General features: G+C 46.2%; 1 protein-coding gene across 1 annotated transcript in view; it reads left to right on the forward strand.

Moving 5' to 3' along the window:
• Positions 1-10805: 10805 nt before the first annotated feature.
• The window catches only part of NLRP3 (NLR family pyrin domain containing 3), a gene marked incomplete at both ends in the record, with an annotated part of 38676 nt that continues 32871 nt past the window's right edge, over positions 10806-16610 (forward strand). Inside the window, 3 exons of the mRNA XM_079772631.1 lie at positions 10806-11082; positions 14193-14297; positions 14716-16489. Coding sequence (XP_079628757.1) covers positions 10806-11082; positions 14193-14297; positions 14716-16489 — 2156 coding nt within the window. The remainder of the gene's footprint in view (positions 11083-14192; positions 14298-14715; positions 16490-16610) is intronic.

Here is a 16610-nt window from a genome sequence, read left to right on the forward strand (position 1 = left end):
ACTGTTGATATTTGGCTCTGTTGACTAATGAGTTTGCCGACCACTGAGTGCTAGCCAAAGCGATCAGAGGAGAAGAAATAAAAGGCATCCAAATTAGAAAAGAAGAAATAAAACTGTCAATATTCACAGATGATATGATACTGTACATACAAACCCCAAAGACTCCATTAAAAACTACTAGTCTTAATAAATGAATTCAGCAATGTAACAGGATACAAAATTAACATCCAGAAATCTATGGCTTTTTAAAAAACGTATTTTTATTGATTTCAGATAGGAAGGGAGAGGGAGAGAGAGATATAGACATATCAGTGATGAGAGAGAATCATTGATTGGCTGCCTCCTGCATGCCCCCTACTGGGGATTGAGACTGCAACCAGGCATGTGCTCTTGACCAGAATTGAACCTGGGACCCTCCTCTCCACAGGACTGCGCTATATCCACTGAGCCAGACCGTCTAGGGCTCTATGACTTTTTTATACACCAAAAATGAACTCACAGAAAGAGAAACTAAAAAAAAAAATTTCGGACAAACAAGGACCAAGATGGAGGCATAGGGCAGAAGCCTGATTGCTGCCTACCACAACAATTTTGAGACTACTACGGGAGAGCAGAGCAGACACCATCCAGAACCACCGGAGGGCTGACTGAGCAGATGCTCTACAACTAGAATAAAAGAGAGGGGTACGCGGGATGAAGCTGATGCCGGTGACCCAAAGACCACACTTTAAAAACTACGGCTCAGGCGACACAATGGCGGCCTGGATCGTGCTCGGCGCAGTTCCCCCAGCGTTCTCCGGCTGAGGGGAAGGCTTCACTCGCTGCCGAGCACGGACAGACGAGCCCCTGGGAGACATGGGGCGGGAGACTCCGCGCTTGCTGACCTCCGAGTCCTTCAAGAATCTCAACGCCCCGGAAGCGGCCAGGTGCGCACGCTCGGCGACCGGCCACCGCTGCAGACCCACGGGCCGACGCAGCCACCCCGGACCAGCCCGCCGCTGCGCACCGGGCACACCGGAGCTTCGCCGAGCCCGCCGCCCAACGAGTTCTGCGGTGGCTGCCCTGGAACTCTGAGAAAATGGCCGAAGGAATTGCTGAGAGGGAATTGACCAACAGGAATTGGGATCAAGAAGATGAAACCCCGCTGGGTCCCGGATCCGGGTCAAGCTGCGTGCCTCTGGGTCTGGGTGAGGCTGGGAACTGGGTCAGGGTGAGGCTGGGCCCCGGGTCCAGGTGAGGCCACGTGCCCCTGGGTCCGGGCAAGGCCATGCGCCCCTGGGTCCGGGTGAGGCTGAATCCTGGGTCTGGGCGAGGCCGTGTGCCCCTGGATCCGGGTGAGGCTGGGTCCCGGGTCCGGGTGAGGCCGTGGGCCCCTGGATCCGGGTGAGCCTGGCCCCGGGTCCGGGTGAGGCCGTGGGCCCCTGGATCCGGGTGAGCCTGGGTCCCGGGTCCGGGTGAGGCCGTGGGCCCCTGGATCCGGGTGAGCCTGGCCCCGGGTCCGGGTGAGGCCGTGGGCCCCTGGATCCGGGTGAGGCCACGCGACCCTGGGTCTGGGAGAGGCCACGCGCCCCTGGGTCCGGGTGAGGCCATGTGCCCCTGGGTCCGGATGAAGCTGAATCCTGGGTCTGGGCGAGGCCGTGTGCCCCTGGATCCGGGTGAGGCTGGATCCCGGGTCCGGGTGAGGCCGTGGGCCCCTGGATCCGGGTGAAGCCGTGCCCCTGGATCCAGCCGAGACCAAACCAGAGGGAGTCGGACCTGCATTACCACCATTTGTCCACCATCCAGAGCTGAGGGGTCAGTGCCGACATGTACTCATAAGGAACTGGTGGACATTGATATTGGGTCTCAAAAGAACTGTTGGACCAGAAAGAAACTCACTACAGACTGATTCATTTGCCTGTCAGCATAGCTATTATTGCTCGTCGCACATTCAATTCTTATAAGTATATCTCTAGTGACACATGATTTCGCTCATCTAGGGGAAATGATGAACAACATAGACTGATGAACAAGAACAGAACCAGAAACAAGGAGGCATCGATCGGACTATCGGGCCTCAGAGGGAGGATAGGGGAGGGTGGGGGGAGGGGGGAGAGATCAACCAAAGGTCTTGTGTGCATGCATATGAGCCTAACCAATGCTTAAGTTCAACAGAGGGTTGGGGCATCCATGGGGAGGGGTGTGGGATGGGAATGGGGGGATGAGGACTAATATGTGACACCTTAATCAATAAAGAAATTAAAAAAAATAAATAAAAAAAAAATTTCGTTTACCATTGCACCAAAAAAATTAAGATGCCTAGGAATTAACTTAATTAAGAGGTAAAAGACCTGTACTCAGAAAACTACAGGACATTGAAAAAAAAGTTAGAGGAAGACATAAACAAATGGAAGAACATACCGTGTTCATGGATTGGTAGAATCAACATCATTAAAATGTCCATACTACCCAAAGTAATTTATAGATTCAATGCAATCCTCATTAAAATACCAATGGCATATTTCACAGACCTAGAACAAACTTGCCAAAAATTCATCTGGAATAAAAAGACACTCGGAATAGCCACAGCAATCCTGAGAAAGAAGACCAAATTTGAGGGATAACAATATCAGATATCAAGCTATATTACAAAGCCACGGTTCTCAAAACTGCTTGGTACTGGCACAAGAACAGACATATAGACCAATGGAACAGAACAGAGAACCCAGAAATTGACCTAAGCCATTAGGCTCAATTAATGTTTAACAAAGGAGGCAAGAGCATGCAATGGAGTCAAAACAGTCTGTTCAATAAACGGTGCTGGAAAATTTGGTCAGATACATGGAAAAAAAAAAGAAACTGAACTAGATCACCAACTTGCATCATATAAAAAAACAAACTCAAATGGATAAAGGACTGAAATATAAGATGGGAAACCATAAAAATCTTAGAAGACTCCACAGGCAGCAAAATATCAGACATGTCATAGCAATATTTTTACCGATACAGCTCCTAGGGCAATGGAAACTAAGGAGAAAATAAATAAATGGGAATTCATCAAAATAAAAAACTCCTGCACAGCAAAAGAAACCATTAACAAAACAACATGAAAGCCCACTGTATGTGAGAATATATTTGCCAATGCTATTTCAGATTAGGGTTTAATCTCCAAAATTTATAGGGATCTCATAAAACTCAACAAAAGGAAGATAATCCAATAAAAAATGGGCAAAGGATCTAAATAGACACTTTTCGAAAGAAGAAGTACAGAAGGCCAAGAGACATGAAAACATGCTGAAAGTCACTAATCTAAGAGATGCAACTCAAAACAACAATGAGGTACCATCTCACACCTGTCAGAATGGCTATCATCAAATAGGTTTTCAATTTCTTGTTCTCCCTCCTCTCCTTCTGGCATCACCATGATGTAAATATTGGTACAGTTGATATTGTCTCAGAGGCTCCTTACACTATCCTCATTTTTCTGGATTCTATTTTCTTTTTGCTGTTCTGTTTGGGTGTTTTTTTCTTCCTTATATTCCAAATTGATGAGTTGAGTCTTGGCTTCACCTGCTTTGCTGATGATTTCTTGTAAATTATTCTTTATTTCTGTTAGTATATCCTTCATCTCTGACTGGTTCTTTTTTTATGCTATGAGGTCCTCACTAAGTTCCTTGAGCATCCTTATAACCAGTGTTTTGAACTCTGCATCTAGTAGATTGCTGGTCTCCATTTTGTTTGGTTCTTTTTCTGGAGTTTTCTTTTGTTCTTTCATTTTGGCCATGTTTCTTTGTCTCCTCAATTTGACTCCTTCCCTCTGTGTTTGTTGCTATGTATTAGGTAGAGGTGTTATGTCTCCTAGGCTTGGTAGATTGGTAGGTGTCCTGTGGGGCCTACTGGCAGCCTCCCTGATCACCCCAGGTGGGCACTCGAGGTGCACCCCCTGTGTGGGTTATACATCTTTCTGTTGTAAATGAGTCTTGATTTCTGAAGGCATGTCAATGGGAGGGATTTACCCAGGCTTATCAGTTACCAGGCCTGGCTGTGACAACTGGCTACCTACCTCTGACCACCTTGGAGGATCAGTTGTGCAGGGGCCCACCACACAGAGCAGAACTTACTTCACCTTCATTGGGGCTTTGGTAACCTCTAAGTCCACCACTTCTGTGTATCGCTTGTGGAAGTGGTTGAGTGGTGGTGCTTTGTGCTTTGATGTGGTCTGAAACTGTCCACTGGGTGCACAGATGCTGTGACCTCCAGGGAGGTGCAGGCCAAGGTCATCACTGTCTGTATTCTGCCCGGGGCCATCAGACATAAGCTGCAAAGTAATCTTTAGGTGGCTGCTTCTTGTCCTGGGCTTAGAGTTGCCCAGGTGAGACCAAGCTGTGAACAAACACCATCTTGTGCTAGTGGTGGGCCTGGGGCCACTTAGTAAGAGATATGGGGTTTGCTGAGGCCAGACATTGCTTTTTTTTTTGAGAGATTTTAGAAAAATCTGAAGCATGAGCCAAGACAGGCTGTTTCAGGTAAAGGCTCTGGAAACAGCTCAGGTGGACACTGAAGTTGGGTGGGACAGGGCCTCAGGGAATCACCAGGGTGGAGCAAACAGTTGGAGCCAGGTGATGGAGTCTCAGATTTGGTGCCTGTCTGCTGGCTCTGTGAGGAAGGGCTCATCAAAAGAACAATGGCTTCTGCCAGCACTTCTATCTGGAAGAAAGTTGCCCCTCCAGCTCTCTCCCTGATGCAAAACAATTCAGTTCCTCCTCATTTGTCTCCAGTGCCTTTCAAGCTGATGCTCCTGCACTAAAGCTCAGAGGGAGTGAGTCCAGAGTAAGTCCATGTGTAGGCGCTTTAAGAGGAACTGCCTGGGATTCCAGCAGCCTCAGCCTCCCTCAGCCACAGTCCCCACTGGTTTTTACAGCCAGAAGTTATGGGGATTCTCTTCCTGACATTGGAACTCTTGGATAGGGACCTGGTGTAGATCAAAGAATCCTCACTCTTCTGGGGGACCTCCACAGTTGAGTTATCACTTCTGATTTTTTATGCCACATGTGGGTCTGGGACCAGCCCTTCCCCATCTATGCCCCTCCTGCCAGTCTAGATATGGCTGCTTCTTTATATTCTTAGTTTTAGGACTTCTGTTCAGCTCAATATCAGGTTCTGAATGATGGTTGTTCTCTAGTTTAGTTGCAATTTTGATGTGGTAGTTTTTGAAGGCGAGTACCACATCTACCTACATCGCCATCTTGGCCAGAAGTCCAGTTTCCTCATTCTTACAAAGAAAATCCCTGGTTCCTGGTTTGGCCAAAGAGCTCCTTTCACTTTGAAACTTGACCTTATCTGCTGTCAGTGGAGCCTCAGCCTCCAAGGTCCTCACTGCTCCTGTAGGACCCTGGCCCTAGAGACATGGACAATTGGGACTTGGGTTTGCTCTCTTGTCCTGGCCCCAGTAGGAGGCGGGGCTTCTCTTTCATCTTAGAGCTGTGTGTAGTTCTATAACTGTGGTAGTACCAGGAGCTAATCACTGATACTGACTTCTCTGAATCAGGCTCTGTTCAAAAGGCCTCACATTTGTCTATTTTCTCAGTCCTATGACAGCTACTGTTGTCCCATTTTACAGATAAGGAAACTGAAGCACAAAGAGGCAAAGTCATTGTCAATGCTGCTTTGCTAAACTTGGACACTTGTTCTTGTTCCAGAGTTCCTGCACCCACCTGGGATGCTGATGGCCCCTCACTCATCACACTCTATTGAACTCATGCCATTGTCAGACTATGGTCCTGGGGCCACTGCAAGAGCCAGGAAAGCAGGTCTGCATGCTTCATTCTCCTCCAGCTCCTTCAGGATAAGGCAAGGTACTTTCCAGCTTTGTTTTGTGCCTGGTACACATCGGGTGTTCCATAAATGTTAGTCAAACAAGTGAGTCAATGAGTCTGAAAGTAGAATTTGTGCCTATCCAAAGAAAATGAAATTAGAATTTTGGAGAGATATCTGCACTCCCATGTTCACTACATCTTATTCACAATAGCCAAGACATGGGAGCAACCATATTACCTAATAATCCTACCTAATAATAGACAAATATGCAAATTGACCATACCTCTGACACACCCACAAGCCACGCCCACCACCCAATCAGAGCGAGCATGCAAATTAACCCAAACCAAGATGGCTACAGCCACAGAGAGCAAGGTTTCCTAGGTAACAGAGGAAGCCAAGCTTTCCCCCTGCCCTGGCCAGGCCTAAGCCTCCACTCAAGCTACAAAGTTTCAATTATAGAAGGTAAACAAATTCAAACAAATGGTGGTAGAACGGAGCTTGAGAGAGTAGGCCAGGGTTGCCGCCGGCAACAGGGGAAGCAAAGCTTTCCACACACCCTGGCCGGGCCCACCCGCTTAAGGCAACAAAGTTTCAATTATGGAAGGTGAATTAACTGCCACAGAAATGGCTGCTGGCCGCGGAGGGAGCCCCAGGCTTGGCTCCGCTCCAGGCTACAAAGTTTCAGTTGTAGAAGGAAAATAAATTCCAGATACTAGGGCCTCTGCTTGGGTTGCCAGGGGGCGTGGCCGGCCTGCAAACCACCACAGGCCCCTCACTCAGGCCGCCCCACGCCCCAAGGGAAACCCCACCTGATCCAGGACACCCTTCAGGGCAAACCAGCTGGCCCCCGCCCGTGCACCAGGCCTCTATCCTATCTAATAAAAGAGTAATATGCAGATTGATCATCACTGCAACACACAATATAGCTGCCCCCATGTGGTCAAAGATCCTGCCCCCATGTGGACACAGGATGGCCACCACAAGATGGCCAGCAGGAGAGGGCAGTTGGGAGGCACCCAGCCTGCAAGGGAGGGCAGTTGAGAGGGACCAAGCCTGCAAGGGAGGGCAGTTGGAGGTGATCAACCCTGCAGGAGAGGGCAGTTAGGGGTGACCAGGCCGGCAGAGGAGGGAAGTTGGGGGCATACAGGCTGGCAGCAAAGTGGTTAGGGGGTGATCAGGCTGGCAGGCAGAAGCGGTTAGGGGCAATCAGGAAAGCAGGCACTGTTGGGAGCCAGCAGTCCTGGATTGTGAGAGGGATGTCCGACTGCCCGTTTCCGGGATCGGGCCTAAATGGGCAGTTGGACATCCCTCGAGGGGTCCCATATTGGAGAGGGTACAAGCTGGGCTGAGGGACAACCCCCCTCCGTGCATGAATTTCGTGCACCGGGCCTCTAGTTAAAAAATAAAATCCTGCCATTTGTGACAACATTTATGGAAAATGAAATAAGTCAGTAAGAGAAATAACATATACCTTCACTTATACGTGGAATCTAAAATAGTTGAACTCATAGGTACAGTTTCTGTTATACAAGATGACTAAGTTGTAGAGGTCTACTGCATAGCACAGTGCCTGAATCTAACAATACTGTATTGAGTACTCACTATTTGTTGAAAGGGTAGACCTTATGTTCAGTGCCCTACACACATACTTTGGGAGGTAATAAATGTGTTTTTGGCATTGATGGTGATGGTGTCACGGTTTATATTTACCTTAATAAAGTGCTTAAAAATAACAGGCAATGGAGAAAACCAGCACTGTCTGCTGCTGCTTCCACATGATGTCTTAGAGAGCACTGATTCTGTGGGTCACGCTCTCCCTCTCAATCCCCTACTCACCAGCCCGGTGGGATCCCCATCCCACTCCTCTTTGTCCTCACAGCACTCACATCACTGCTTCCCCCTTTACCCCCACACCACCCTGGTGGCTACGTAGAGAGGCCAGAACCTGTGATGTGACTAACCGTTAGTCTCTGCCTTTGCCTGTGATGCAATCTTGTTCACTCCACACTGAGACCACATCCTTCCTGCTCCTGCTGGGCTGGGACAACTATAAATTCATCAGGTTTCTCTGGGGCTGTTCCTGAGGTCGACATCTTTGTGAGTCCAGCTTCTGGGTGAGTCCAGCTTCGTGGAACAGGGTGGCCGAATGGGCCTGGGGAGGAATGGGGAGAGTTTTTAGGACCAGAACTTGACTAGGATTTTCTTCTGCCAGCCTCCTGTGTATCTTTCAACAAAGTTTCTGAAATGTTCTTTTATATTTATTATTATGTGGGCTCTATGTGTATGTGTGCATGTGTGCGTGTGCGTGTACGTGTGTGTGTGTGTGTGTGTGTGTGTGTGTGTGTGTGTGTGTATGTGTGTGTAGGGACAGGAGCAGCATCACAGCTTATCCCAGGACTCCCACTGATTTGCTAAGGTCATGGCAAGTGCACTAGGGTTAGGATTAGGGGAGCATGGAGGAGAGTTGGAGTCCTGATGTGGATGGAAAGGTTGGTGGTGTCAGTAATTTTCAATCTTTCTCATCTCATGGCACACATACTAGTAAACTAGTGACTAAAATTCTGCAGCACACCAAAAAATATATTTTTTGCCAACCTGACAAAAAATAGATATAATTTTGATTCATGCACATCAGATGGCTATTGTTGTGTTGGCCGTTGTCATTATTTTTTGTTGTTGTTAATCCTCACCTGAGAATGTTTTCTCCATTGCTCTTCAGAGAAGAGTAGACAATCAAGGTATGTGCCCTTGACCAGGAATCAAACCCGTGGCTCTTGGGTGCACAGGCTGACACTTTAACCACTTAGCAGCACAGGCCAGTGCTATTGTCATTTTTTAATTTGACAGTCTAAGGCAGGGATTGGGGGATGATCAGCCCTCAGGCCATATAAGGCCTGAGAAATCATTTGGTCTGGCCCTATTAGAGGTGAGTTAATTAAATGTTTGACCAAATATAGTAGGCTAATTTTTAAGTTGATGATTTCGTATGGCCCAGGAATGATGTTATAAATATCCAAATGGCCCTTGGCAGGAAAAAGTTTCCCCACCCCTGATCTAAGGGAAAAGAGATCAGGTATTGCATGTTTTAAAAATTCTTGTGGTTCACCTATTGGAAATTGCTGGGTGGGTAGACAGGGAGGTCTGCATAGCTGGTGGATCTGAAGATACCTTCTCCCCCTCCCCCCCCCAAATGCATAGGAGATGGACTTGGGTGGATTGTGAGGCCAGAAGTGGAGAGGCAAGAATGGAACTAGAAGAGTGATGAGCATGTTTGAGGTGGAACATTGAACTATAGTCATTATGAATCATGATTTGGCCACTCACTCTGTTAGTATCATTTATGGCTTTGGCTGATTTGCTTTTCCCAACTCAGTTATATGAAGGGGTCAATCCAAAATAAAGCAACATGTCCATCCATTCAAAACATAGGAGAGTGAGAGAACCGAGTCAGGAAAATTGAGAGCACTGATTCTGTGGGTCATGCTCTCCCTGCATCTTATTCACAATAGCCAATACAACTTATTCACAATGGAGCAGCCATTAAAGAATAAAATCCTGCCATTTGTGACAACATTTATGGAAAATGAAATCAGTCAGTAAGAGAAATAACATATCACTTCACTTATATGTGGAATCTAAAATAGTTGACTCATAGGGACAGTTTCTGTTATACAAGATGACTAAGTTGTAGAGGTCTACTTCACAGCACAGTGCCTGAATCTAACAATACTGTATTGTGTAATTTCTAGTCAGGAAAATTGAGAGCACTGATTTTGTGAGTCACGAAAATTGAATTGGTGAGCTCAATAATGAAATTCTGTGTGATAGGAAGTGGGTAAAGGGGGAGGAAAGGGGAATATCAGTATGTGTCAACAATAAAATTTTAAAAATGTAAAAAAGAAAAAAAAGTTTATGTGTGATAAAGGCTGGAAAACTGTCCTTGTCTTTTAACCATCTCTTTTACTGTCTTTGATAATTTCTGTTCTTATCTGGCAGAAATAACTAGTTAAGTAATGGAGCCAATGGTCTCACACCTTTTCAGGCTGTAAAAAGTGCAGATTAGAGGCATGAGCTCAAAAATCTATGAGTCCAGTCTCAATTCTGGCTTTGTCCCTACCTGGCTTCATCTTTCTGACTTGGTCTCCACTCCTATCAAATGGGGCGAGGTATACATGCACCTCATAGGGCTTTGTGCAGGTGGGATAGGAGGAAGCATCAGAGCCATGTCTAGCCCATGAGACACTCAATCAGTGTGAGTTACACTAATTATTATGATCACATTTTACAGGAGACATTAAGAGATGTATGTTCATTGTTCCCCTGTGCACTCAAATTCCGTCTCACTGAAGTTTTTCTCCATCAGTGGGTTGTCAGAAGGACAGTCTCAGACCATGCCTTCCTCCTCCCACTGTGCACTCTCTCATCTCTCCAGAATTTCCTTAATTACTCATTTTTGGGTCTTCTCTTTTTGCTCCCCATCCATCTTTCATCAGGTCAACAGAGAAACAAGGAACCAGAGTCCTTCTGTTAGAAGGAACTTAAGAACCATTTTTTTTTTCACTCTGTCATTTTATAGATGAGGAGACTGAAGTTTGCCCAAGATTGTAGCCCAGTCTTCAGTGTGACCCACACTCTCCTGGAGACCCACAGAGGTGGCGCCATGATGCAGTCCTGGGCATCCACTACTGTGCTGGTGCAACTGTATTTGTGGGTCTAATTATTGTTTCTCTCTACAGGGATGCCTTTCTTCTATGGCTCAGGACACTCTTGAGTTGAGCCAAGAGCAAAATTGTCTGGTAGGTATTAGGCTTATTTTTCAAAACTTCAGATGGAATTCATTACAGTTCAGTGACATATTTTTCCTTTCTGTCTCCCTACTTTTTGATCATTTAGTTCTCTCTGAGGGTGAATTTTGAAAGAGACTTGTCTTACCCATATGCTGTTTTCACCCCTCTTTCCCAGTGTGGACCTATGCCCAAAGGCCCTGACCAGGGCTTCAGACAAGCATGGCCAGCGTCCGTTGCAAGCTGGCCCACTACCTGGAGGACCTGGAGGACATGGACTTGAAGAAGTTCAAGATGCACTTAGAAGACTATCCTCCTCAGAAGGGCTGCATTGCACTCCCTCGGGGTCAGACGGAGAAAGCAGATCCTGTGGATCTAGCCACCCTTATGATTGACTTCAATGGGGAGGAGAAGGCATGGGCCATGGCAGTCTGGATTTTTGCTGCAATCAACAGGAGAGACCTTTATGAGAAAGCCAAGAGGGATGAGCCCGAGTGGGGTGAGTAGAGGAAGACAGTAACTGTTTTAATTGTGATAAGATATACACGCAATATAAAATTTACCATCTTAACCTTCTTTAAGTGTATGTTTCTTTAGTATTCAACACATTCATGTTGCTATACAATCAATCGACAGAATTCTTTTTTATCTTGCAAAATGCCATACCCCTTCCCTCAGATCCTGGCATCCACCACCTATGTCTCTATGAATTTGACTCCTCGAGGTACCTTTTATTAGTGGCAGAATTTGTCACCCAGGTTATCACATAAGACAATATTTCATTCCTTTTGAAGGCAGAGTAATAGACCATGGTATGTCTATACCTTGGGATATAGTCCTAGAAGTGGGATTACTTATCAATGGGCATTCAGATTGCTTCTAACTTTGGATTATTGTGAATAATGCTGCTATGAATGTGGGTGTACAAATTTCAATTCTTTGGGTATATGCCCAGAAGTGGAGTTACTCAATTATATGGTAATTCTATGTTTCATTTTGTTGAAGAACTGTCATACTGTTTTCCATAGTGCCTGCACCACTTTATACTTCCACCAGCAGTGCACAAAGGTTAGAATTTCTCCATATCATCACCACACTTATTTTATATTTTATTTAATAGTAGCTAAGTTTGGGTGTGAGATGCTATCTCATTTTGGTTTTGATTTGCGTTTCCCTATTAATTAGTGATATGGGGTGCATTTTCATGTGCTTGTTGGCATTTAATCTTTGAAGGAATGTCTATTCCTTTTGCCATGTTTTAATTGAGTTGCTTGGTTTTTTGTTGTTGACTTGCAGGAGCTTTTTATATACCCTGGATAGTAAGCCCCTATTAGATATATGATTTGCATATATTTTCTCCCATTCCATCCATGGGTTGCCTTTTTACTCTGTTTATGGTATCCTTTGATGCATCAAAGTTGATATGTTTGTTTTTTAAATGATTTCATTTATTTTTATTGGCTTCATCCTCTTTCTTCCTCTTGTGATAATGCTATGAGTAGGTGGCAGAAAGCAGTTTTCTTTTTTCTAACTCCTTTAGAAATCCAAGTCAGGGCTCATGTACCCCTAGGAAACTTCCCTGATTAGTTCCACTTTATCCAAATCTTTTCCGTGTCTGAAACTTCCTCCAGGTCTCCATCAAATTCTTTAAGTGTCTGTTTGCATGGCCAATAAGCTCTGGCTCAGGGGCAACCTCTAACCTTACAGAGCTATGTGTTGTGTGCAGAAAAGCCTCTCTTATAACCATTACTTTGGGCATGTGAAGGGTAAAATATTCTCTTCCTTCTGGTGGACAGGGTAGGGGTGAGGTTCTTCCCTTTGGATTGGTGTGCTGAGCAAGGGAAGAGCACAAGTAGGGCTCAGAGGAATCTCGAAAATCATAGGATGATGATTCTGAGCTAGTGAAAAGGAAAGATATAAATGAACCAGCCTATCAGAGGAAGCATGGCAAGGCGGGGCAGCAATGTGGGTGTGAGAAGGAAGAGAAAATGACATGGGGGCATGAGGAGGGGTGCATAGCAGTGGGTGTTCACGTAATAACACAATTATAATTGTGTCAGTACTTATCTACTAAGTAACCAAATTAAAGTTAAATCATAGTTGCAGAAGTAGTTCATTAAGTAGTTTTTATAGATTTTGTTCATTTTTCACAAGAACCCCATGAGGCCAGTACTTTCAAATGAACTTCCAATTTCATTATACTAAGGGCAATAAGCCAGTCACTAAAAGAGAAATACTGTAAGAGTAGGCACAGAAAATGGTGGTTGCCAGGGGCTACAGAGAGAGGGGAATGGAAAATTATTTAATGGGTATAGATTTTCAGTTTTTGCAAGAATTTTGGAATTGACTGCCCAACAATGTGAAGTGAGCCTGTAAAAAGTTCTGATTGTCCATGGCTATGTCCTCATCAGGCCCAAGGCCAGGATTCAATGTCAGGTGTGTCTTTGGTTCAAGCCTGGCTCTTAACCTCTATGACATCTTGGCTTCCATATCTGGGTTTTGAGGTAGAAAAATTATTACCATATTTCCCGGCGTATAAGATGACTTTTTAATCCAGGAAAATCTTCTATACGCCCAGTTGTCTTATACGCAGGAAAATACGGTACTAGAGTTAGAACTTCTTTTGGGGGTGGGGGTGGGAGGAGTGGCTAGAGCAGCATGTCAAACTCTTGGCTGGTGGGGACTGCCGGCTGTGAATTTGACATGCTTGGGCTAGAGTTAGGCTTTAAGTAAGAGTTAAATTGTGGTTTTGGTTTGAGTTAATGTTTGGATTTTGTTTTGTGATCAGGTTACCAATAGCATTTGCATTAGGGGAAGCAGAGGCCTATTAGGAATCCTTCTTGTCCCTCTTGGGTTCCTGCCCACTTAAAGTTATCCACACTGTCTATTTCCCCTGAATTTCTCCTAGGAAATGTCTCTTTGAAATGTGTCATTTAGTGACTGTTTAGATCTGTAGCTCTCAACTGTGGATGAAGGTTGAAGCTTTATAAATGTAATGGTGCCAGACCCCACCTCACACGGGTTGAAAATCAGTATTTTTTAAAACTTTGTAGGTGAATCTAAAGTCAGCCAGGATTCTGCACCACTGAGTTAGACATAAACCAGATCGGGATTCTCCCTCTAGAAGACCCAGAATGGGGATTAAGATGAATTCCAGGCACTTGGGGTCAGGGAGGGATGATCCTGCTGGCCCATGGCCATGTTGGGGATACTGGGGAGCATGGAGATGGCCTCAACACCAGAACATTGTGGTGGTGGCGGGGGAGGGTTTGGCTGCTAAATACATATGAAGAACAGAGAAACCTGCCTGCCCCACATGTTTGCCAGGTGTTTTCTAGGCCGGGGAGAGAGATTCTGAGACTGGATTCTGTGGGTACACAATGCTCAGAGGGTGGATCAATGCCATTACTTTGAAATTAGGACCACAAGAACACCCCTGACTGGACCTTCGGCTGCACACCTGTCATTTGCAACTCTGAGCTGTGTTTTGGGTTGGCAGATGTCCAGGCAGGTGCCTTTGACCTGTGCCTGGTGTTGGGTCTCAATTACATCACCTTAGGCAGGAGTTCTAGTTTTTGACACTTTGTATTTTTTTCTTTTTAATTTCAGATAATGCACATATTTCTGTGGAATGCCGGGAAGAAAGCCTCGAAGAAGAGTGGATGGGATTATTGGGGTTTCTTTCCAGAATCTCTACTTGTAAAAAAAAGGAAGGTAATCATGGGGATGGTGCTTTCAATTGGGTTTGGAGATGTAGTCTGGGAGGCACTGGAAAGCTGGGAAGCTGGTCATCCTCCTAAGTGCTCCTGCTCCTTGTAGCTGAAGATATGGATACATGTTCACCTGGCTTCTTGCCGCCCCAAACCAAGGAGAGCCATTGAGTGTTTCAGATTTTAAAAGGCATGGCCTGCAGGGAGTAAGACTGAATAAAAAGGATTTTTGGCTGGGGGCAGAACAAAGGCACTTTGCTGTTCTTCTGATAAACTCTGTATAGGAAGATTTATAATCAAATAGTGGAGAGGAACTGAACCCCATCTCTTAGTTCCAGTCACCACAGGCTTCTGTTGAGAGCTCAACTCAGGTGGATGTGCTCAGGCTTCTCCCAGAGTCTAACTTTCTGTCTCTGCCATAGATTACTGTAAGAAATACAGAAATCATGTAAGAAGCAGATTCCAGTGTATCAAAGACAGGAATGCCCGTCTGGGTGAGAGCGTGAACCTCAACAAACGCTACACCAGGCTGCGTCTTGTCAAGGAACACCAGAGCCAGCAGGAGAGGGAGCACGAACTCCTGGCAATTGGTAGGACCTTGGCCAAGATGAAAGATGGCCCTATGAGTTCCATGAACTTGGAATCGCTGTTTGATCCTGAGGACCAACACACTGAGCCTGTGCACACGGTGGTGTTCCAGGGATCGGCAGGCATTGGGAAAACAATACTGGCCAGGAAGATCATGTTGGACTGGGCATCAGAGAAACTTTACCAGGGCAAGTTTGACTATTTGTTTTACATCCACTGTCGGGAGGTGAGCCTGGGGACACGGAGGAGCCTGGGGGACCTGATGATCAGCTGCTGCCCTGACCCAAACCCACCCATATGCAAGATTGTGAGGAAGCCTTCCAGGATCCTCTTCCTCATGGACGGCTTTGATGAGCTGCAAGGAGCGTTTGATGAGCACACAGAGGCGCTCTGCACAGACTGGCAGAAGGTGGAGCGGGGAGACATTCTCCTGAGCAGCCTCATCAAAAAGAGGCTGCTTCCTGAGGCCTCGCTGATCATCACCACGAGGCCCGTAGCCCTGGAGAAACTACACCACTTGCTGGACCGTCCACGGCATGTGGAGATCCTGGGTTTCTCAGAGGCCAAGAAGAAGGAGTATTTCTTTAAGTATTTCTCAGATGAGCAGCAAGCCCAGGAAGCCTTTAGATTGATTCAGGAGAATGAGGTCCTCTTCACCATGTGCTTTATTCCCCTGGTCTGCTGGATCGTGTGCACTGGGCTGAAACAGCAGATGGACAGGGGCAAGAATCTTGCTCAGACATCCAAGACCACCACTGCCGTGTACATCTTCTTTCTCTCCAGTTTGTTGCAATCACAAGCAGGAAGCCAGAAGCACCACGTTTCTGCCAACCTTCGGGGCCTCTGCTCATTGGCTGCAGATGGAATCTGGAACCAGAAAATCTTGTTTGAGGAGGGTGACCTAAGGAACCATGGCCTGCAGAAGGCAGATGTGTCTGCTTTCCTGAGGGTGAATCTATTCCAAAAGGAAGTGGAATGTGAGAAATTCTACAGCTTCATCCACATGACTTTCCAGGAGTTCTTTGCTGCCATGTACTACTTGCTGGAAGAGGAGGAACAGCAGGATGCAAAGAACATGCCACAGAGTCATTCGGCGCTCCCCAACAGAGACATGACAGTTCTTCTTGAAAACTATGGCAAATTTGAAAAAGGTTATCTGATTTTTGTCGTCCGTTTCCTCTTTGGTCTTATAAACCAGGAGAGAACTTCCTACTTGGAGAGAAAACTGAGTTGTAAGATCTCTCAGCAAATTAGGCTGGAGCTGCTGAAGTGGATTGAAGCAAAAGCCAAGGCCAAGACCCTGAAGATGCAGCCCAGCCAGCTGGAGTTGTTCTACTGCTTGTATGAGATGCAGGAGGAGGACTTTGTGCAAAAGGCCATGGGCTACTTCCCCAAAATTGAGATCAATCTCTCCACCAGAATGGACCATGTGGTTTCCTCTTTCTGTATCGAGAACTGTCACAATGTGCAATCCCTTTCCCTGAGGTTGCTCCATAACTCGCCCAAGGAGGAGGAGGAGGAGGATGAGGAGGAAGACGAAGAGGAAGCTCAACACTCTGATGTGGACCGGTGTGATGTCCCAGGTCCTCACATGGCCTCTTCTCATCGGTAAGGAAACCACCTTCAGGCAGGTGGTAGAACATGCCCTCTGTTTTTTAGCCACCTTTTTCTTTCCTTTGCTCCCTCTCCCATCTTATCAACTGTCTTTCAAATGCAGTTGCCACAACTA

Source organism: Cnephaeus nilssonii (assembly GCF_951640355.1).
Source record: "Cnephaeus nilssonii genome assembly, chromosome: 5".
In the NCBI taxonomy this organism is placed as follows: domain Eukaryota; kingdom Metazoa; phylum Chordata; class Mammalia; order Chiroptera; family Vespertilionidae; genus Cnephaeus; species Cnephaeus nilssonii.